Source organism: Mesoplodon bidens (genome assembly GCF_964165515.1).
Source record: "Mesoplodon bidens genome assembly, chromosome: 7".
Taxonomy (NCBI): domain Eukaryota; kingdom Metazoa; phylum Chordata; class Mammalia; order Artiodactyla; family Ziphiidae; genus Mesoplodon; species Mesoplodon bidens.
In genome coordinates this window covers 111,649,219-111,670,761 of record NC_138164.1, presented here as the reverse complement: position 1 = coordinate 111,670,761, position 21,543 = coordinate 111,649,219, and the positions used below count along the sequence as shown (strand labels likewise).

The following is a 21,543-nucleotide window of genomic DNA, read 5'->3' as shown; positions in this document are numbered from 1 at the left end:
GTCTGCCCTGGGCTCCGGGCTCGACTCCAAGAACCTGCCATGACCTGAATGCGCCTGCGATTCACTGGGGCACTTCCCACCCTTGGAGTTCACGTGGAGAACCACCTCTATGTCCGTCCGTGTCAGTGGCTTCCCTGGGGCAGGGGCGGAGGGAGAGTCCAGCACTAACCCCGAAGCTGGGGTCAGCTCTGGACGTGTGGGCAGGCGGCCTAGGTCAGCGTTCCCAAAGTGTGTGCCACCGGAGCCACAGCACGGAAGGAAAGGGGACCGTAGATCGTGTAGTTTGAGAACACTTACGCAGTTTAGTCCCCCGTGGGAGGTCTGCTTATTAAAGTGTATTAAAGGCTCCAAAGAGAGAAGTGAGGCAGGAAAGTCACTGCACGTTTCCCAAGTTTGTTGGATTGAAGAATCCCAAACACTTCCAATTCTTCTGTCTCTCTTTTGGGGTCTCCTGGTGATTAGCTCCAAATCAACAGGTGATACACTTGTGGCGCATGTTCCCAGCCTGTCCGTACCAGCCACCGCGTACTCTGCTGGCAATAACTTTGTCACTTATGCCACACCCCTCCCCCATCCTCCTGCTACCATGATGTCAGCATTTTAGGGCCTCTGTTGGTTACCCTTGAAGCTCTAACATGCTCCTCCCTTCCCCACCTGTCCGCTCCTAACTTTGGTCCATCCTACTGTCCATAACCACGGCAGATAATGTTTATATTGCATACAGTAGCCTGATGCTTCAGGCTCTGTCTGTGGATTGACTCTGAAAGCAGAAAATCAAAAAGCACCTACTTGCTGCATGACCCTGAGCACGTTACTGTCCCCTGGGCCTCAGTGCCTCATCCACACATGGGGATGATGCCACATACCTCAAAATACTATTGTGTGGGGCTTCCCTGATGGTGCAGTGGCTGGGAGTCCGCCTGCCAATGCAGGGGACACGGGTTCGTGCCCCGGTCCGGGAAGATCCCATATGCCGCGGAGCGGCTGGGCCCATGAGCCATGGCCGCTGAGCCTGAACGTCTGGAGCCTGTGCTCCGCAATGGGAGAGGCCACAATAGTGAGAGGCCCGCATACCACAAAACAAACAAACAAACAAAACTATTGTGGGACAGGCACATGGAAAGATGCTCAACATCACCCGTCATCAGGAAAATGCAAATCAAAACCACCAGACACCACAGCACACCCGTGGGGATGGCCATAATAATAGGAAAATTTTACAAGTGTCAGTGAGGATATGTTGACATCAGAACACTTCCACACTGCTAGTGAGAATGTAAAATGGTGCAGACTGTGGTAGACCACCTGACGGTTCCTCGGTAAGTTAAAGATAAACCTAGTATATGTCCCAGCAATTCCACTCCTAGGTACGTGCCCCAAAGAATTAGAAACAGACGCTCAAATAAAAACTTGTACACAAATGCTCGTAACAGTATTATTCACAATCCCCAAAAGGTGGAAACAACCCACATGTCCACCAACAACAGATGAATGGATGAAGAAAATGTGGTCTCTCCATACAATGGAATATTATTTGTCCATAAGAAGGAATGAAGTACTGACACGTGCTACCACATGGATGAACCCTGCAAACATTCTGCTGCGTGAGGCCAGACACAAAAGACCACTGATCGTATGATTCCACTCACATGAAATGTCCAGAACAGGCAAAGCCATAGAGACAGACAGGAGATTAGTGGTTGCCAGGGCAGAGGGGTGAGGAGGGGAGACTGGGGGCCAACTGCTTAACAGGTATGGGGTTTTGGGTGATGAAAACATTCCTGAACTAGAGAGTGGTGATGGTTGGACACCACTGTGAATGTACTAGATGCCACTGAGTTGTACACTTTAAAATGGTTAAAATGGTCAATTTTATGTTTATCTTACCAAAAAAAACCCCACCCCAACCAACCCACTGCTGTGGGAGTAAACGGAGCGACGCCTGTAGCGCGTCTGGCAGTGTCAGCTGGACACAGGCATCCCCAACCCGCTCCCGGGGTGGGCGTGGCTACGAACCGGTGGGCGTGGCCACGCCGCAGGAAACAAGGGTCTCGCCTTCAGGCTCAGAGGCTAGAGAGACAAGTGTCTTCAAACAAGATCCTTTCAAAAGTGACAGTTTATAGGGAACTCCAACAGGAAATGGTGCCAACTGCAGCTCCTTGGGTTTGCGTGGGAGAGGGATCTGCCCAGCCCTGAGTCCCCTTCGCGTTCCTGCTCAGAAGCGTGGCTTGAAACCCCGCGACACAGACGCACGGTCATAGTCTCACTCCCGCCTTCCCCCTGCAAGCTGCCTGGTGGGGGTCTCCCCATGGAGCAGTGAGAAGAGCGAAGGTGACCCCCAGGTGGTGATATCAACGAGCAGTGATGTGACCAGACCTGACGAGGATCATCCAGAAGCTACCGGACGTGAGGGAGGCATCCATGCCGAGGAGAGGCATCAACGTCAGGGACCAATTTAACTACCGTATTGTCAAGAGCACCGCAAACAACGCACCCCTGAGCAAAACGCAAGATGCTAAAGAACGCGTACAGAACCCCACTTTAATCATGTAAAATCACACAGAACAAGACTACGTGCTGTTCAGGGTGACATCCACATAGTAAATGTCTTTTAATGCTTGGGAATGAATCGTCAAATTTAGGAGAGTGGTGCCCTCTGGCATCAGCTACACTGATTATGTTTTACATCTTAGGCTGGGTGGTGGGTATGTGTTATTTATTTATTTATTATGACTTTGTATTTTGAAACAGGAAGTTGCACACGGAGTTCAGAGGGTTCCTGTGTACGCTGTCCCAGTTTCCCGCTTAATAAATATTTTCTTTTTTTTTTTTTGGCCACACCACGCATCATGCAGAATCTTAGTTCCCTGACCAGGGACTGAACCTGCGCCCCCTGCAGTGGAAGGGCGGAGTCTTAACCACTGGACCGCCAGGGAAGTCCCCGGTGATAACATCTTACATAACCACATATACCCTATGGTGCTGTTAACTCAGCTACATACCTTCCGTATGTCAGAAACACATCATAGTAAGTTATTTCTTCAAGGATTCTATTTGGCCAAATAGCATAGCACAGGCATCCATCTGCTGCCCACCTGAGACGTACGACGGGCTGCAGGGGTGGCCAGGCCAGCTTCTGCATAAAGCTCAGGGCTCGACGGCTGCTGTGCTGCGCCTCCACCTGCGCTGAGCAGCTCCATGGACCAACGAGGATGACTCACCTCGATTTTGTCCGTCTTGGCATCTCCCCAGTACAGCTTCCCCTCCTGCAGGTCCAGAGCCAGGCCATTGGGCCAGCCCAGCGAGGTGTTGACCAGGACGTGCCGCTCCTGCCCGTCCAGGTTGGCGCACTCGATTTTGGGGTTCTCCCCCCAGTCTGTCCAGTACATGAGGCTGGAGAAGAAGTACATACCCGTGACATTGCCCGTCTGTCCCAGCCAGGCTGCACCCCTAGGACTAAGAACAGCACCCACCCACCACGCCCGAGCCCGTGTGCAGGACCAGGGGCTCCACGGGGACAGCGGGGGCTTAACTACACAGGGCCCTAGGACTCAAAACAGCAGATGCCCTGCCAAGGGACCCAGGGGAGGGAGGGGCTGAGCTCCCAGGGGGAGGAAGAGGCGGAGTGGAACCTCCTTCAAGAAGCTGAAGGGCTCCCACGTGCAAAGCAAAGCAGGCAACACGCTCTCTGCGGACCCGAGAAGCAAAGCAAGATTCCGTGGGGTGCTGGGGGCCCTCCGGGGTGGGGGGTTCAGCCCAGAGAAAGTGGCCAGAGCTGGGCCCTGAGCACAGCGCCCTTCTGGGCTGGCGGCCTCTCCTCTCCCGCCTCTGAACCCTGCGATCTTATACTTGACCCGACCCCGTTGCCTGAGGTCCTCACACTCGGGGCTGGGGGGGACCCCACCCCCTATTTCACAGGTGATGCCCACAGAGGGGGGTGACTTGACAGAGTCCATCGGTGGCAGAGTGGGAGCAGGTCCCCAGCTCCCGAACCCAGAGCCCGCGTCCCGACACTGGAGCTGGCCACGAGCTCCTGCCTCCCTGGCCCTCAGACCCCGGGGACCCGCTTCGCACCCCCACCCCCCTTCCCAGGGGGACGGCCCTGCCCCTTGACAGCCACACAGAGCAGCATCTGTCTGTCCACTCCCCCCCAGGCTCCACGGTGCGGCTCGAGTCCTGCGCCCGTCCAGCCACAGCCCCGTGACCCGCCCCCGAGGGCTGTGCCGCTGGGCTTCTATAGACAGAGGCAGCTCCACAGCAACAGCACGTCTGAAAGCCCCAGGGTGGGGACCAGCCTTCACCAGAGTACAGGCTCCCTGGGCAGAGGGGCTGCAACCCCTGCCCCCCACCACACAGCAGGCACCTTGCGGGGTCGCCTCACACTGAGCCTCAGCCCTGGAGCAATGGGAGAAGCACCTGATGCCTCATGGGCGCTCCGGTTACCACGGTTACAGTCAATGCAGCTCAGTTACTCCCCCCAGGGACCTTCCCAGGACCAGCTGCCTTCCAGGGCTGCCCTCCCAGCCCCTCCAGGCCATCCCCAGGACGCGGGCCCACATCCCGCACTGAGGGCGGGGGGCTTACCCTGCAGCCCCAGCCCCCAAGAGGCCCCAGCACTCCTCCCCTCTTAGGGTCTGCCAGTTTCGTGTTCTTGGTCATGAGGTCCCAGGAAGGCACTCAGCTGCTACCCTCTGAGCAGCTGAGGGTCTCAGAAAGGCTCCTACACTGATTGACCAGATTCACAGAATCCTAAATTGCAAAGTTGGAACCAGACTGCTAGGTCCAATCCCCACCTCCCAGCTGTGTGACCTTGGGCAAGTCACTTAACCTCTCTGGGCTTCAGCTTCCTCCTCCGTACAATTGTACCTACCCCACGGGGTGAGAGGAGGAGAAAAATGTGCCTGCTACGTGGAACGTGCCTGGCAGAGATCTGGCACATGTGCAGGAACTGCTGCAGTGGCCACCACTCTTGGTACCATGATTAAACCAGAAATCACCCCAGTGGAGGGCTCCATTTTACAGGTGAGGAGTTTGAAGCCCAGGGGAAAAAATGACTTACCCAAGGTCTCCAGGGTTTTCTATACATGTAACCAAGTTCTGTGTCAGAGCTTCTCAAAGTCTGGTCCCCAGATCAGCCCATCACCTGGGAGCTTGTTAGAAAGGCAAGTTCTCCTGAACCAGGACTCTGGGAGCAAGGCCCAGCCAATCTGCTTCATCCTGATGTGGGAAGAAAGCTCCAGGACCACCGGCCCCCCTCAGCCTGGCTCCCAGCGCCCACCCCCAGCCTTACCCCATCACGGGGTGCAGCACGATGGCGCGGGGCTCGTCCAGGTCCTCGGACACCAGGATCTTGCGGGAGGTGCCGTTGAGGCGCGTCACCTCGATGCGGTCGGTGCCCGTGTCCGTCCAATAGAGGTTGCGGGCCACCCAGTCGACTGCAATGCCGTCGGGGTCGTTGATCTCGGTGTTGACCAGTGTCTGTGCCCCCGACCCGTCCAGGTACGCCCTGCGGATGGCACGCACCTCGTCGTCCGTCCAGTACACGTAGCCCTCCAGCGGGTCGTAGTCAATGGCGATGGCATGCCGGATGTCGTCCACCTGCAGCACGATGTCTGTGAAGTCCGGCGTGTCCAGCGAGATCCTCCGCAGGTCCGTCCGCCGGGCCAGCAGCAGCACCTCCTCAGCCCCTGTGGACACACGAGCAGTGGGATCAGAGGCCGGCGGCAGGATAGGAGACGGGGTCTGCAGTGGACATGGCAGGAGAGGGGTTCAGCCAGGTCCCCGGGGCTTCCTGGCAAGGACAGGTAACATTAGGTAACGTTCGCCGAGATCTTCCTCCACAGCCACTAGTTCATCCTCAGGAGAGATCCGTGAGGCTGGCGCTATTTGTATCATCTTACAGGTGAGACAGCGGAGGCACAGAGAGGTTAAGCAGCCAGCCAAAAGCCACACGGCCGTCTGGCTTCAATCACTGTGTAAGAGTTGCCTCACGCTCAGTCCCCCTTCTCCCCTGCAAGCCCCTCTCCCGGCCACAAACCAGCCCCAACTACCAGTCCCGCCAGGGCCCTGGGCTCCAGGCCCTGCTCGCCCACCACACTCCTCAAAGCCCCAGCTGGACTCAAATGCCACCTCTTCCCTGAAGCCCACCCTGCCTCCCCACGCCCATCCGGCAAGGCAGCTTCAGGTCCCATGACCATACACGTCATCACAGGTCCATCGTTCCCAGGTGGCCGTCTCACCCACAGGGGTGAGCGCCCTGGGGGCAGGCGCCCCATCTCCCCCTTTGTCACCCCAGCAGTATTGCGTACTGTTGTGTATTGGTTTGCTGTGATTTCCAATCCGCTTGTTTACGACTTAAGTGAAGTTGTTTTGATCTAAAGGTGAATCTGTTTACGTGGAGGAAGCTGTGCCAGGGTGACGTCATCAACATGACCTTGTCGATACACTCAGCTGGCGACGGGCTCCCCTGGGGCTTCTCGATAAGGACAATGACGCAATGGACACTGAGGCTTTAAATACCAAGGGTCTGTGAGGACTGGACAAGGCGACTCCTGGCTGAGCTCCTGCCGTGGACAGGCCACTCCCGGTCGGCAGTGAGAGCACGCAACAGTCTCAGGAAGAGACGGGACGGCTGTTCCTGTCCTGGTGAGGCACCTCCTCGTAGGCAGTGGTACAGCCACGGAAGGGCCCCTGGAGTGACGACCTTCGGAGCAGCCCACCTGGCCCGCCCTCACCAGTGATGTCACCTGCTAGCTACGTGCCCCGGCAGCAAGGGACCTGAGCCGGCAACCAACACCCAGCTTTTAGGTGGACAGACTGACTACGGACAGGCAACTCGCAGAGAGGTACACCTCAACTACATTTGGACTGACACCCTTCACTTTCCCTTTGCCTGGAACAATAATGTAATGGGTTTGGAGTACCTTATTTCTTTATTGACTTATTAAGAGACATTATCCCATATGGTATTGGCTTGTGAACTATTACTATTATTATAAATCATAATTCCCACAGCGAACCTGTGTTAGTTAAATTACTGGCAAGGACAGTCTTGGTCTCTGAGCATAACTTTCGCCCAAAACAAAACCCACCTGACTCTGGCCTGGATCCTCCCTGGATTCATCAGAACTGCCAGCAGAAGTAGCCTCCTGTGCTATTACCTGGAGCCTCACATGGACTCAGAGACCCCAGGGGTGCTGGCCAGCCGTGACCCGGACACCTCCAGAGGCTGCTGGGGTCAGGATGTGGCCCCCTCCCCCAGAGCTGGGTCACAGTCCACGCATTCGTTCTGGACCTTTCTGGTCTTGGGGCTCCTGCTTCCTTGAAGCAGGAAGATTAGGCTCAGAGACACCTCTGGCACTCTGGGGCCACTTGCCTGGTTTGACGAAAGGCCCAGAATGGGGAAGGACCCACCTGAAGGTACACAGCTGTGAGGGATGGGGACAGGGATGGGACCAGCCCAGCATCTTCCTCATGCCGAGGCCCCCAGGCCTGGGCTCTGTAGCCGACTGCCTGGTCTCCTCACGCCTGGTCCAGCCACAGCCCTCGAACAACTGACCGGCTTTTTGTCACAGGGGTGGAGCCCTCGGAACCCAGCGTTTTACAGGGGTTCTGGGGCCCCCTGCCCTGCATTTCAATTAAGGGCAGGAACCCCATCCGGACAGTGCTGCTCTGAGGCCCAGAGTTCATAACCCGATCCTCCCGCTAGAGGGCGCGCACGGCCAGCATGACTTCACGAGCCCAGTGCTGGGGAAACTGGGGCCGATGGGGGGGGAAAGGGAGGTGCCCAAGGTGCCCCGCTACGTCGGAAACCTCCCAGATCCAAACTCAGATTTCGTTAGAGGTGTCCATGCAAGTTCTGGTTTGGTATGTGCTGGAGGGAGGGGAGGGGAATTCTGCATTTCAACCGATTGTCTTCTGCTGGGCTCCATTCCCAAAATGTTCGTGACATCAGACCTGTTTTTCAAGGGCCAGGTCACAGGCCGCCTCCTCCTCCAGGAAGCTGTTCCTCCCTCCCCTCCAAGTGGATGGACTGACCACACATACGTGCCGCCTGCCCCTCTGCTTGCGCACCGCCCTTACCGGCTCACAGGGATTCGGGCACATGGCCCCTCTGCGCTCCGCAGCCCCCAGCACAGGGCCACGCCCAGAACAGGTGCTAACATCCTAGGACAAGCAGGGAGAATTCAGGGCAGAAACCTCCTGGCCCTGCCCCTGCTGTGTGACGCTGGGCAGGTCCCTAACCCTCTCTGGGCCTTAGTTTCCTCATTTATAGTGAAGAATCAGCCCAACCTGATGGTGTCTGTGTCCCCATTTAGCTCTGACATCAAGGGGACCATAAACCAAACTGTATGGAGGGCTCTGCCTTAATCTGCCACCATGGGGGCTGGGGGAGGGAGCTCCCCAGAAAATGCTGGGTCCCGATGGAACCAGACTCTTGGTCACCAAACATATTTCCAGCCTGTTTCACCTGTCCCTGTTCCCATGACCCTCCAGACACAATCACCTGAAATAGCACAATCCTCACACCAATCTCTGAGGTGTGATCATGCCCCATTTTCCTGAGGAGGAACCCCACGCCGAGAGAGGTTAAGCTCCCCGCCCAAGGACACACGGCAGCAAGGTACCACGCACACTTCAATCCCCGGAGCTGGCACACGCAGGAAGCCCAAGATCGATGCGCTGGCCCAGCAGGCTCGCTCACCCCACCGGTCTCTTTGTGGGCAGCTACATCAGGCCAGGCCCCGGACCAGGTGCTGGGGTTCGGGGTGGACACAAAAGATGCGGGAATTGCCCCCCTGGTGCTCCTGGGGTCACAGGGCAGAGACCTTCAGTGAGCAAGACCATTAACGAATCAGTGCTGGGAAGGAAAGCTGGGGTCACGGGCACCTGTGAAGGGGGCCGGCTGAGACTGGTGGCGGGGGACTGGCCTCCAGCTGCAAGAGCCTCTGGGACCCATGTGGCTGCGACCATGCAGCAGATTCCAGCAGCCCGTCCCCACGGGCACAGAGCCACCAGGGGCGAAGTGTGCCTGGCGCCAGCCCTCTGGTAACCAGGTCAGTACAAAGCCTCAAGCACACCCCGCCATCAGGGAACCCCATTATCAGCATTCCTCAGAATTAAGTCTCTGTGGCTGAGGCAGTAATTAAACACTGGGATAAATCTGTAGGTGTTAATTGACTCCAAAGCTGGGGCGGGGGAGGTGTCTCCAACACCCTTGGGCTGCAGAGCCTTTGAGGTTTTTATTTGAGCTTTGCCGAGAAAAATGCAGAGAACAGGACCCCCAGGAAAGAGCCGCGGCCTGGCTCGTCTGCCTGAAGGTCCGAGCAGGCGGTGCCCAGCACAGAGGCGTGGGGCACACCATCCAGGGCAGCTGTGAAGAGAGGACCGTGGGCCTGGGCCCCTTCCTTGGCAGATGCTCATCAGGGCAACCTCCAGGGTTGTCTGTAGGGAGGTGTGAGCGGCAGCCTGCTTCAGGCCCCCTGGGGTGGGCGCAGGGCGCTGTGCCGGGCCCAGAAGAAGAGAGGCCAACCCCCTCCCTGGGACCAGACACAGAGCCTGGGGAAGAGTTTGTTTAAACACCAGGGAAGTAAACTGTTTAGAAACTAACAGTTTGGCCAAATGGTTTCCTCTGGGGTTGTTTAAACAAATAGTCTGCCCCACAGAGCTGCCAGAGAAAGTGAAACCTTCCCTCCTGGCTGGGCAGAGGTCCCTGGAGCCTCCTCTGGGCAGGCTCCTGACCTCTGCCCCTCCCCCTGCACGCAGGCAGGAAAGAGGGGGGCATCCGTGCCTCGGAGCCAAGCGCAGGGCACGGGGCACAGGCCAGGCCAGGGCACTGCCTTCCTGGCAGTATGTTCGCCTCAAAACAGAAAAGCAGACTGGACAGAGGGCCCAATGCCACGGACACGTCCAGCTCAACGGCCTCCCTCCCTGCCAACACCCATTCAGACCAAGCCACCGTCCGTTCTGGGGCACCGTCCCTGTGCCAGGCCCGGGATCGCGCAAACGAGGGGACACGGAGAAGGGTTGCTGTAACATCCCCACAAACCGGGTGGCTCGGATCAGCAGAGACTGATTCTCTCACAGTCCTGGAGGCCAGAAGTCAAAAGCCAAGGTGCTGGCAGGGCCGCACTCTCATTGAAGGCTCTGGGGAGAATCCTGCCTCGCCTCTTCCAGCTTCTGATGGTTGCCAGCAATCCTTGACGTTCCTTGGTTTGTGGCTGGATCCCTCCGATCTCTGCCTCCATCTTTACGTGACCTCCTCCCCTGTGTGTCTGTGTCTAAATCTCCCTCTTATAAGATGACCAGTCACTGGGTTTAGGGCTCATCCCAATCCAGCATGACCTCATCTTAACTTGGTTACAACTGCAAAGACCCTACTTCCAAGTGAGGTCACATCCACAGGCTCCGGGGTGGGGATTTCACTGTGTGTATTCGGGGTGGGGGACACACATACGATTCAGCTCCCAGCAAGTGCGGAACAGAGGGTAAGGGGACAGTCTCCATAGAAGGATGGATTCAAGGGCAGGAACTCCGGACAGAAGGGTTGGCATGGGCAGCAGCGTGGAGGCCGGAGAGCGCAGGGGCCGCTCTGCAGCCCCGTGGGCAGGAGTGGGGTTGACCATCGACCGCCCCCTCCCCGTGGGGTCTGGTCTGAGTTCGGAGGCTGGGTGCCCCCCGAGGGTTTGAGTGGTCCCACAGGCCATGACTCTTCCCTGAATACCTTCTGCCCGCAGGAGGCCGGGGCAGATCTGAGCCCACCCCTGTCTGCAAGGAAGCCTCGTGCAAATGGCAGCTCGTGCTTATAGCAGGAGCCCAGCCACAAGACACACAGAGAGCCACCTGGAACAGAGGCCAGCAGGAAACCCAGGTGAACACCCGCAGTGTTATCTCTGGACCATTCCAGCCGGCCTTCCAGTCTCCAGCAGGGGTCTGTGTGCTTTCTGTCAAGGGCCAGGTGGCAGACGCCCCAGGATCTGCAAGGCCACGGCCACCTCTCTCAACCCCTCGGCTCCACCGCTGCAGCTTGAAAGCTGCCACAGACGACGGGTCAGCAAAGGTGTGCAAAGAAAATGTCCTCTGTGGACACTGAAATCTGAAGGTCCTCTCATTTTCCCAGGTCACAAACACTCTTCTCGTGATGTTCTTTCAACCATGTAAAAATGTAAGAACGAAACTTAGCCCGTGGCTGCCCCAAAACAGGCAGCAAGCAATCTGGCCCATGGGTGGCAGTTTGTTAACCCTTGCATGGGAAATATGTGTGACTTTTACAATATTAGAAATAAATTCTAGTACTAAGGGAAACTGCGTCAGGAGGGACAGCAGGTGCAGAGGGGCTCTCAGGGCTCTCCACCCCACTGTCCTGTAAACCTAAAACTACTCTAAAAAACAAAGTCTGCTAAGTATTTTAAAGAAAGGTAAAAGGCATATAAATCAACAAGAAAACTACCCAGACCCCAACAATAAACAGGCAAAGACCATAAACACAAATTAACAGAAGAAAAAAAACACAACCAATAAACACGAAGAATGGGTAACTTCTAGGTAATGCAAGTAGAAGCAGGAGGCCAGTGGCTACCAGCTCGGTCGCAAGACGGGTTAACGCTCCGTTGGTGGGTAGCACGTCCCCCCACCTCCCAGAGGACTGTCCCGGGCACACGTTTCCTGGATGGCAATGTGGCTCAGGGACCCTCTGACCCGGCAACTTCCCCTCTGAGAAGCCAGCCCAAAGCAGCAGCTAGAAATGCACATGGATTCCTGGTCACAGAGGGTCACTGAGACTTGGTGAAAACAGCGAAACCCACACCCGAGGGAAAGAACCTGTAAACGATCTAAAGATGCCACAAAAGGAAAGCATTACATAGATGAAGGGGGCTGGGGGTCCAGATCAGTCGTTTCACACGCCCCAAAGAGCACACTCTGGAGAAGGGCAGAGGCAGGAAAAGCTCGTGACGTGATCCGCGGGAAAGCCAGCCGTGATGCTGCATATACAATACAAACAAATCACGCAAAAAGAGCTGTGAATGTGTGCATGGAGAAAGGACAGGAAACACCTCAAAACGTGAACAGCGGCTATCTTTGGGTGGCAAAATTAAGGGTGTTTCTTATTTTCTCCAGTATTTGGGGGGATGTTTTCCTTCCTACAGTGAACACAAATGTTACTTTGTAACAAGAAAAAAACAAGGCTTTAAAAGAGGGGTGCACGCATTCGTCCTTAAGAGGATGGCACGGTCTAGGTGGGGAGGTGGGTCTGGACTCCGGGGACCCACCGGTTCTTTCTCACTAGGCCACCTGTGGCGGTGGAGGGGGGATGCGCTCTAGTCCTCCATTAAATTGCCACAGGCTGGGGTTGGGGGGGCGGGGGGGATATATTCGACCTCCAGGTTCTGAGCTCTTTGGGGGGGTAGAACAACAGGAGAAGGAAAGCATGGGGCAGAAGCACCCACAGCCCCCCAGACAGCCCAGGAGGACACGGCTGGCGCTCGCCCAGTGTGGGAACCTACCTGAAAGGGCCTCACAGTTAAGCCCTTCCAAGCCCCAACGTGGGGAAAGGGATTTTTCACGAAAAGGGCAAAATAACAGCGCATCCCAGGCAACGGACTGACCAAATTAACGCGGATGAGAGAGGCAGGGCCCTTGACCTCCCCACCCTCCAACCCAGCGGGCAGAGTGGACATCACCTCCATCCCCCGCTGAACCAACTGCAGGTCCAAGGTCACGGCCCCCCGAGGGAAGGACCAGCCCTCCCCACACGGAGGCTCACGCCCCAAGGTCCCCCCAAGGCCACACCAACCCCAGAAGGTTCCTCCTGCCACAAGGGCAGAGCCAGGCCCAGCATAGGCCGCCCTCCAGGCTGCAGTTTCTAAGGCCATAAACAGCTTCACAGCCGGCAGGCGGCTGGCTTATTTTTCTATTTTAGCAATTGATTTTCTCCACTGCCCCCCGGGGGTAAGTGGTTGGACAAACACTGAGACCACAAGCTGGCACCCAGGCCCAGGAAACCGCGCCGAGCGGCCGCAGGGTCACAAGGCGCAGAGGAAGTGGCCAGGCTGGGCACTGGCTCCGCTGGAAACCCGAGGCCCAAGCAGCTGTCCCCCAGCACGGCCCACCCCCGGCCTCCAGGCCAGCACTCGGTGGGGAGGCTGCAGCCCCTGGGAATCACCAGCCAGGCAGGCACCCCAGCCTGGAGCTGGGGCTGTGTGCACGGCGTCACGCCTGCCCTGCGTCCAGGGGCGGCCAGACAGCAGCCAGGTCAGCGCCAGCCCTGTGACCCCCAGAGGCCAGCCCCATTGCCTCACTGAGCGACCCTGAGCAAGTAAGCTGGCCTGTCTGCTCACAGGTAGGATCCGGGTGTGGATAAGGCCCCCAGCGAGGCTGGGAGGTCCCATGGCAAAGCGGGTGAGCCCCGGAGCTCAAGGCCACCGCCCCAGAGCATGTCCCCTCCCAGCAGCACTGAACACACACCCAGGTACCCATGGAGGGTGGGGAGAGAGAGAGACACGTTTGAACAAAGTGTGGTCGGGTGGGCAAATTAGGAGTGGGCAGCCCAGTCCCCTGAAAGGCAGGAGTGCGGGCTGAGGGCTGTCAGACAGCTGGTGAATTGCGTGAGGAAGTCTGCGTCCCACCTCTTCAGGCAGGTGGCTCAGTTCTTTAAAAAGCCCACACAGGGGGCCTTGCTGGTCCACACGGAGGGCGGACCAGAGGTGTCCCACAGACAACCTTGGTGCACCACATGTGGACGCCCCCGGGGCCCAGGAGGTGCAGGACAGGGGCTGGGGCGGACCCTGAGCCAGGCTGCCCGGGTTCGGGTCCCATCTCTGTCCCTTCCTCCATGGCCTTGAGCAAGCTCTGCCTGTCCTTGGCTATGAAGCAGGCTAGCCACAGACCCTCCCTCACACAGCGCCACCCTCCCCGCCCCCCCAGCCCCCAGGAGGCACCAATGAGCACAGAGACGTTATTACTGGGCTTGCCCACCCTGCCCAGCAGTGGAGGCCAAAATCACAGAGTGGGCTGAGTCATATGAAAATGCCGCCTCTCTAGCTCAAAGGCGGTCAGGCATCAGTGGTTTACACGGTTGAACTCAACTCAAGTGCCCTGCACTTGACAGTTTATAAGGCACTTTCAGAGACATGATCTTGTCCGATAACTCCCAGGTCGACGAGGCACGAAAACCCTGCATTTCATCGGGGTCACAGCCACATGCTGCAGGATCCGGGACAGACTCGGATGTCTCGACTCCCACCCCAGCCTGTTCCTGGGGGTGGCTGGGAAGGGACATGGGGAGGCCCCTATTGGCACAGTCGCCAGAGTCGTTCCCGGTCCCAGGACGACCAAAGAACCTCAGCTCTTGCACAGCCAAAGCTCCTGAAGGCAGCTAACTGACTTCCCAGCACTCTTCCTGGGCCTGGCGAGGCCCACGGGAAGCCAGCATCCCTCCCTCCTTGTGGAGGTGGGAACAGAGCCTGACACACCTCCCGGGGGGCTGGCAGCGTCTGAATGGAGGCCTGAAGGAGCCAAAGGGAAGGTGCTGCAGGCCGTGGGCACAGCACAGGCAAAGGCAGAAAGGCAGGTGCTCAGAAGGTGGTCTGGAGACAAGCCAGAGGGTGAAAAAGAGCCTCCTGTTCTCCCTCTAATGACAAGCCAGCAGCCCCAGGGGTCAGCCCAGCACACCCGGGGCCTCTGGTCACCGCCCCAGGGCACATGGAATTGGAGAGTTGTCCCAGGCACAAGGGCACAGTCAGTGGTACCCAGACAGGGAATCTGCAGCTGTCACCAAAGCCAGAGAGAGCACGAGGGGCACAGGAAGCGCAGCCTGGGAGCTGGGGGGGTCTACCAGGGGCTGGACCCTGAGAGCCCAGAGCTTGTCTCCAACGCTGAGGGGAGCCGTCTCAGCTACGGGGTCAGTCTAGGGCCAGGTTGGAGCCGGGCTCAGCTGCAGAAGCAAGGGGCACATCGGACAGGCTAGGAGGGACGGGGCTAGTAGGGGAGGGGGGTGACCGCAGTCTAACTCTGCGGCCAGTGGACATGGGCATCCGCACAGCTGACACACGCGGGAGGCGCCGTCTGCCTCGGGCCCCAGCCCCACGATGACACTTTTCTCTTTCTAAGAATATGACATGATCCCCTCTCCTCTTTTATTAGGTTTAAAAGTTAGTCTTCAGACTCAGACACAAAAGAACACATGCTGTGTGGCTCCATTTCTATGACATTCCGGAACAGGCAAAACTAATCCGCGGTGATAGAAGTCAGGACAGCGGCTGCCTCTGTGGGGGGGTTACGGGGCGGGGGGAGCTGCCAAGGGCACCAGGGAATTTTCTGGGTGGTGGAAACATTCTGTATCTGTCGTGGGGTGGTGGTTATGCTGATGTATCCAACTGTCAAAGCTCATCAAAGTGTACACTTAGAATCTGTGCACTTTATTGTCTGCAAGTTATACCTCAATTTCTTAAAAAAAAAAAAGTTAGTGCTTGGGCTTGTTACACAATTTCCTGGGACTGTGCAATCTGATTTTCTTGCTATTAAAAATTCACGGTCCATGGCTGAGAACAGCAGCTGCCTTCTGTTTGCAGAGTCGACGCCAATCACAGCCCGGGCGGCAGCGGCCTCAGCCACAAGGGCCTCTTTTCTTTTCCCTTCGACCTACTTCCCTGATAAGTGACAAGACAGCCAGACTGGGAACAAACGCACCCCTTATTCCTCGGCCCTGAGCCTCGGCTAATCCTCCCGGACAGACGGATGGATGTGAGGGGCCCAGTTGTCAGCCTGCCCGTCAGACCCGACAGTGGACGCCTCTGTTCCTGCCGCTGCCTCTGCCAGCCACATCCCCGCCGTCTTTTTGTTTCCTGTCCCCGAGAACATCTGTTAAAACTTCTTGGCAAGGTGCGGCGGGCGGACTGTAAATCACCAAGCCCCCAATTCCCGCCCTGCCCCGACGGCAGCCTCATCTGGAAAGGCCGGGGCGGGGGTAGAGAATGACGCCCCAGCACAGCCTGGCCACCCCCAAGCGGTGAAGCCACACGCCCTGGACACGGGCCCACGGGTCACTCGCCCAGGTTGCTCAGGCCCGGAGGAGGGGCGTGCACGGCCCAGAAGCCTCCGGGCATGAGGAACACACAGGGACAAAAGTCAAAACAGCAGGGCAGGTCCCACAGAGGTCCAGCCCCTGAGGGCAGCAGGAGTATCCCTCGGACGTGGTGGCAACTCCCAAAGAAGGCCCCGCTGCTGCTGTTTTTAGCCCATTCCACATAATTGGAAAAACATGGGGAAAACCAAAGCCAGCTGGGCACCTCCGTCTGTGCAGCTGCGAGGGAGGGTGCGGGGAGGCCGGTGCCTCAGGGTGGAGGACACGCGGGCTCACGGCCTGGCCCAGGACGGGCTCCTGGCCCGCTCGCGCCTGGGGGACAAGAGTCACTCGGCCCCCCAGGTCTCACCCAGCCCCCAGCAGAGCCAGAGCTGAGGAGGGGCCACTTGCTGTGACATCCTTCCCAGTCTCAGAACCTACAGGACCCTCCCTGGGAACCTGAGACACGGCACCCCAGAGCCAGTGGGTGTTACCCAACTCGCAGGGCCGTGGGACATGAGACGCCCCTCGGGCCAAGGGCAGGGAGTCCCGAGTCTCCCATCCTGAGTGTCCCACCTCCACCCCCCGCACACCCGGAGCAGGGGGAGGTCCTCTGATCTCCCCAGGTCACAGGCGAGGAAACTGCAGCTCAGAGGGCTGACGGACTCCCCGCTCTGCTGGCGCCCAGCAGCGAGCAATTCCGCCCCCACTGCATCCTCTGCTTCTCGGGGGACCCTACACGTCCCTGGGATGTCGCAGGCCCCCATTCGCTGGGGTCCGAGCATCACCCCATCTCAGTTCCTTCCTTGGGGAAGGCAATGACCCCTACACAGGGCTGGCTCTCATTTGCTCAAAATCAGGAAAAGATGGGATTCACACATGTCACAAAAACTTCCTCCTATTCAGCTCCATGAAGCATAAAAGGTCAGACGCCTGGGATGAGAGCCCCAGGAATCCGCAAGTCACGCCCTGGCTTCAAACCTTGAGATGTTTCCGGCTATGCGGGTGGCTCCCGACCCACTGCCCAGCAGCTGCCTGGGGCTCGTGTCCAGTGCAGAGGCAGCTCTCCACTTCCCATGCCCTATCCCTTGTCGTGGAGACTCTGATTTGCTGGGGCCGGGGAACCTGGATGTGACATAAGGAGCCGAGCAATTCCAACACAGCCAGGCCCCTGCCCCCCCAACCCAGAATCCCTCCAGCCCAAAGCCGGCCTTCATCCCACAGAAAGGAGAGCCACAGGCCTGGCGCCCTCACCGGCTGTGTGAGGAGGGCTCCCCAAACCCCACGCCCCCTCCCAGCTCCTCTCGGCACCAGCTGGCCTCCACGTTCACTTCTGGTTCCGAATGTCCAGGGAAGAACTGCTCTCCTGCCATCTTGCCTGCCTGGCTCCTAGTTCAAGTTCAAATTCAAGCACAGCTCATATTTGTTGGGCATCCAGGCCTTCCTCTCAACAACCCCGTGAATCGGGTACTACGATCATCCCTTTTTACATCTGAGGAGAGAGAGAAGCACAGACAGGCTGAGTCAATTTCCCAAGATCACACAGCCGGGACGTGAGTTCAGGTATCATAAAAGGAAGACTGGACATAGAAAGCCATCACATGATTGAAAATCACTCTAAATTCTGGGTTTGCCTGAGACAGAATTTCCTCGCCACCCCAAAAATCTCTAGCAGGCTCTCAACTGCAGACCAAAGCCATGTTATATCTGGTGAATGCTGCCTCTGACACATCCCATTCTGGATGGGAGTCACACCTGCGCAGGCTTTGTCCATTTCTGTCTTTCCCAAAGGCCTTTCCTCTAGCCCAGGGCCAGTTCCTGAGCCCTCACTGTGTGGCCTCAGCTCTTCACCCCCCCAGCACACTGGACCTCACCAATTCCAAAGCCAAGAAGAGATCCCCAAGTGATCCCAGGGCCTCCTCGGCCAGCCCCGGAATTCCATCCTCCCACCGGACACACCGGGCCTCAGAAGACCCTGGCGGCCCTCCATGGGCACTGCTCCCTTCCGGCCGGCGAGGGGCCTGCACCAGGTCCTCAGAGCTCTGCTGGTGACATTCAATAGGATTTAGTGTCTCGTTTTCTTCCTATATTACCCTCGTGTTACCTACCAGCCACTGTCTCCAGGCAGTGTTCACAACTGATACCCTGCACGTCGTCCGCACTCAAACCCCACATTCCACATGTAATTTATGTCCACCAGGATGCAAAACTACATCACCAAAGGACGTTGGCAGCTCCGAAGGCCGCCTGAGAAAAGGAAAGCAGCCACCGTGCTCAGGTGATAGGACTGGGCCTTTCAATCAAACATGGTCCTTTAACATGATGTTTTGTGGCAAGGAATAGAAACTGGAGGGTGAGAGATCCGTGTCCTAAAGCCCCCAGTTTGCCATGGAGCCGTCATTTTTGGTGACATCGGAGGCCCGAGGCCCCGTTAGGCCCTCACTCACAGAACCGTCTCTGACTCGCTCTGTTGCCCAAACAGACAGAAAGGCCCTCGGGGACAGAACCCCTTTCTCACTCATGCCCAGTTGAAGAATACGGAGAGATGTTTGAGAACCACCGCGAGTTTCCAGAAAGCCATCTTGGGGGCAGACCCTTGAAATGCTCTGAGAAGCTTCTGGGTTTCTTCTCGACTTCAACGAAAACATTTAGAAAATTGTTTACCCTTTCCCACCCCAGCTGCCCCGGACCCCTTTAACTTCAAACAGGTCCAGGGCAGAAGGTACAGAAGCCGCCATTGACCCCCGGAACTAACCAGTGCATTAGTGGGAAGCAAGTGGGGTGGGAACCAGTCTTATAAAAACCAGGACCCCAGCAGTCACATTCTCATGCAAAGCAAGACTCCTGTCCCATGGCTTTTGTCCCTCTGTGAGCTCTTCCCTCCCTCTGACGTAACACCCTAGACAGGGCATCTGGAGCAAAAGCAGGAGGATGCAGGCTAAGTGTAAAGACAGCCCCCGCCTGCCTCTGTGCAGACTCCCATCCAAGCGGGAGCCCCTCGGAATGACAACAAAAACGTTTTTTCTTCCGCGCGCTTGGCATTCTCCAACTGGGTTATTTGTAAAAGTGTCCTTCACAGCTCGGGCGGCGGGAAAACAGTTCTGGTAAGACCAGGGAAGGTGGCCGCAGAGCTGAATCCCAGGGAGTCTGCAGGCTGGCCGTCCTCCTGAAGGAGGCTGGGAACCAGCTTCCGACAGGAAGGACAGGCTTTGCTGCTAATCCCCCCGTTTCCCCCACCACCACCCACCGTAGGTGTCGGTATCAGCACCCACTGCAGAGCTTCCGGCCCCTCCTCTAGGAAGCCCTCCACCCCAGGCCTCCTCGCCCCGCAGTTAATGCCTGCAGAGGGAACAAAATCCTCTCAAAGGGCTCAACCCTGGGCAGTGGTCCCCAGAGCTCAGAGGCTCCAGCTACTGGGATGCTGGGAACCCGAAAGGAGGCTACAGCCTCAGCTTCTTCTGGTTGGAAAAGAAATGGGGCCTCCCCCGGGAGTGGCAGGACCCCTGGACAATAGAGGTAAACCTAGCCCCTTGGGCCTGATGAGCTGCCAGTGGTGTGAATGGTGGGCATGGCTGCCGTATACTGTGTACCCACTACCCACAGGGCACCTTGTAGGCACTTTCAACTCCTGTTAATGCACTGGGTCCTCCACAGCTTCCCTGGCAGGGGCTGGTCCGTGACACCCACCCTCATCTCACAGATAAGGAAGGGAGGCACCAGGCACCATCCATGCCAGATGATCAATAGCTCTCTGTACTCCAGGGTAGCCTGGGCAAGTCACTTCTGGAACTCCAGGCTTCTCCAGCTGTGCAACTTCACTGGACCATGACTCTGGGCTTCTATGAGGGTTCACACCTTATTTTTGCCCACACCCCACTCCTGGGCCCCTTAACAGAAGCGGCTGCACAAGGTCTCCCGTCGGGGCAGGTATTACTGCATGACCCACCTTTCTGGGGGGTTGTGTCCATCCCTATTCCTTCCCCAAATGTCCACATGCAGCCTGGCTCCAGACACCCGGAGTGGGCAGAGATGGCAACCATGCCTGCATCCCCCTCCCTCTCCCAGAGAAGACATCACCAATCGATCCAACACAGGGCTCGGGCAGACAGCGCCCATCGATGTCAGCAACAGACACCGGATCCAGATCCTTCTAGCTCCAGGGCCAGGCCCCAAGCCAGCACTCTCATGGCAGCAGGACTCGGACATTGCAAAAACACACATAGAACAGAAATGTCCGACAAGGGAAACATGGTTCAAAGGTACGCCCGCTTGATAAAACATTCTTCAGGCACTAAACCGCAGGTTTTTGAAGCATACATACCTCTTGTCATTGCAGATGCTCCTGCAATAATGTCAGGTGAAATGTATAGACACACATGGACAAAACAGCAGAGTTAGATACATGGAAATATTTAGACTATCTCCAGATTTCCCTTAGTTTCTCCAATACACACAAGCAGAACTGGCTCCATAATATGCAAGAACCACTGCAAAATGAAAATGCAGAACCCCTTGTTCAAAAATTATTAAGCATTTCAAGTCAACAACAGAGCATGAAACCAAGCACGGGGCCCTTCTGAACTCGAGGCCCCGTGTGACTGCACAGATGAGACACCTGTGAGGTCAGTCCTGATACCAACTGGTTCCTGCCTCAGAGCAGCCCACAGGCTCTTCCATCTCACTGTTCCTTCTCCCTCCTAATCCTCTAAGCCTCAACTTAAATGGTGCCTCCTGGGAAGGACCTTCTCTGGCCGTCCATCTCAGGTAGCCAGCCCCCCCTGCTGGGCTGTGCTGGGCCCTGGATGTCCCCAGGGACAGGCTGTATCCTGGATGCTTATCATTTCTGGGAGAGCACATCCTGAACCCCACTCCTGGTAGTAAAGGCCCCCAGGCAGTGCCATGGAGAAGGGCGACACTTCTTTAAAAATAGCACAAGGGGCTTCCCTGGTGGCGCAGTGGTTGAGAGTCCGCCTGCCGATGCAGGGGACACGGGTTCGTGCCCCGGTCCGGGAGGATCCCACGTGCTGCGGAGCGGCTGGGCCCGTGAGCCATGGCTGCTGAGCCTGCGTGTCCAGAGCCTGTGCTCAGCAACGGGAGAGGCCACAACAGTGAGAGGCCCGCGTACCGCAAAAAAATAAATAAATAAATAAAAATAAAAATAGCACGAGTCTTTGAAGCAGCAAGTGCCCGAAAACCAAAGGGGAGAGTAAAGAGGTGGAAAAATACCTATAGCAAAGAAAATCACTTGTGTGTGGGGGGGGGCAGGAGATCAACTGAACTTGGTGCATCCAAAGAAAACTCCCATTAAGGATGTGTTCACAACCTAAGTTTCCACGGCATGCCGGGGTACGGGGGTAGGGGGTAGGCGGTAGGGTTATTACAGCACAAAGATTCCATGAGAATGGGATGCAAGGATAAAAATGAATTACAGGGACTTCCCTGGTGGTCCAGTGGTTAGGAATCCGCCTTCCAATGGAGGGGAC

The 21,543-nt window shown here is 57.1% G+C and overlaps 1 protein-coding gene across 2 annotated transcripts in view; it reads right to left on the bottom strand.

Annotated features, from left to right (window-relative positions):
• LRP5 (LDL receptor related protein 5) overlaps positions 1–21,543 on the bottom strand; it is a 114,566-nt gene that overhangs the window by 49,042 nt on the left and 43,981 nt on the right. For both annotated transcript variants that reach the window (XM_081240605.1, XM_081240606.1), the window contains exons 6-7: positions 5,291–5,687; positions 3,222–3,393 (exon numbers count right to left, since the gene is read on the bottom strand). In XM_081240605.1, the coding sequence (XP_081096731.1) occupies positions 3,222–3,393; positions 5,291–5,687 (569 nt within the window). The remainder of the gene's footprint in view (positions 1–3,221; positions 3,394–5,290; positions 5,688–21,543) is intronic.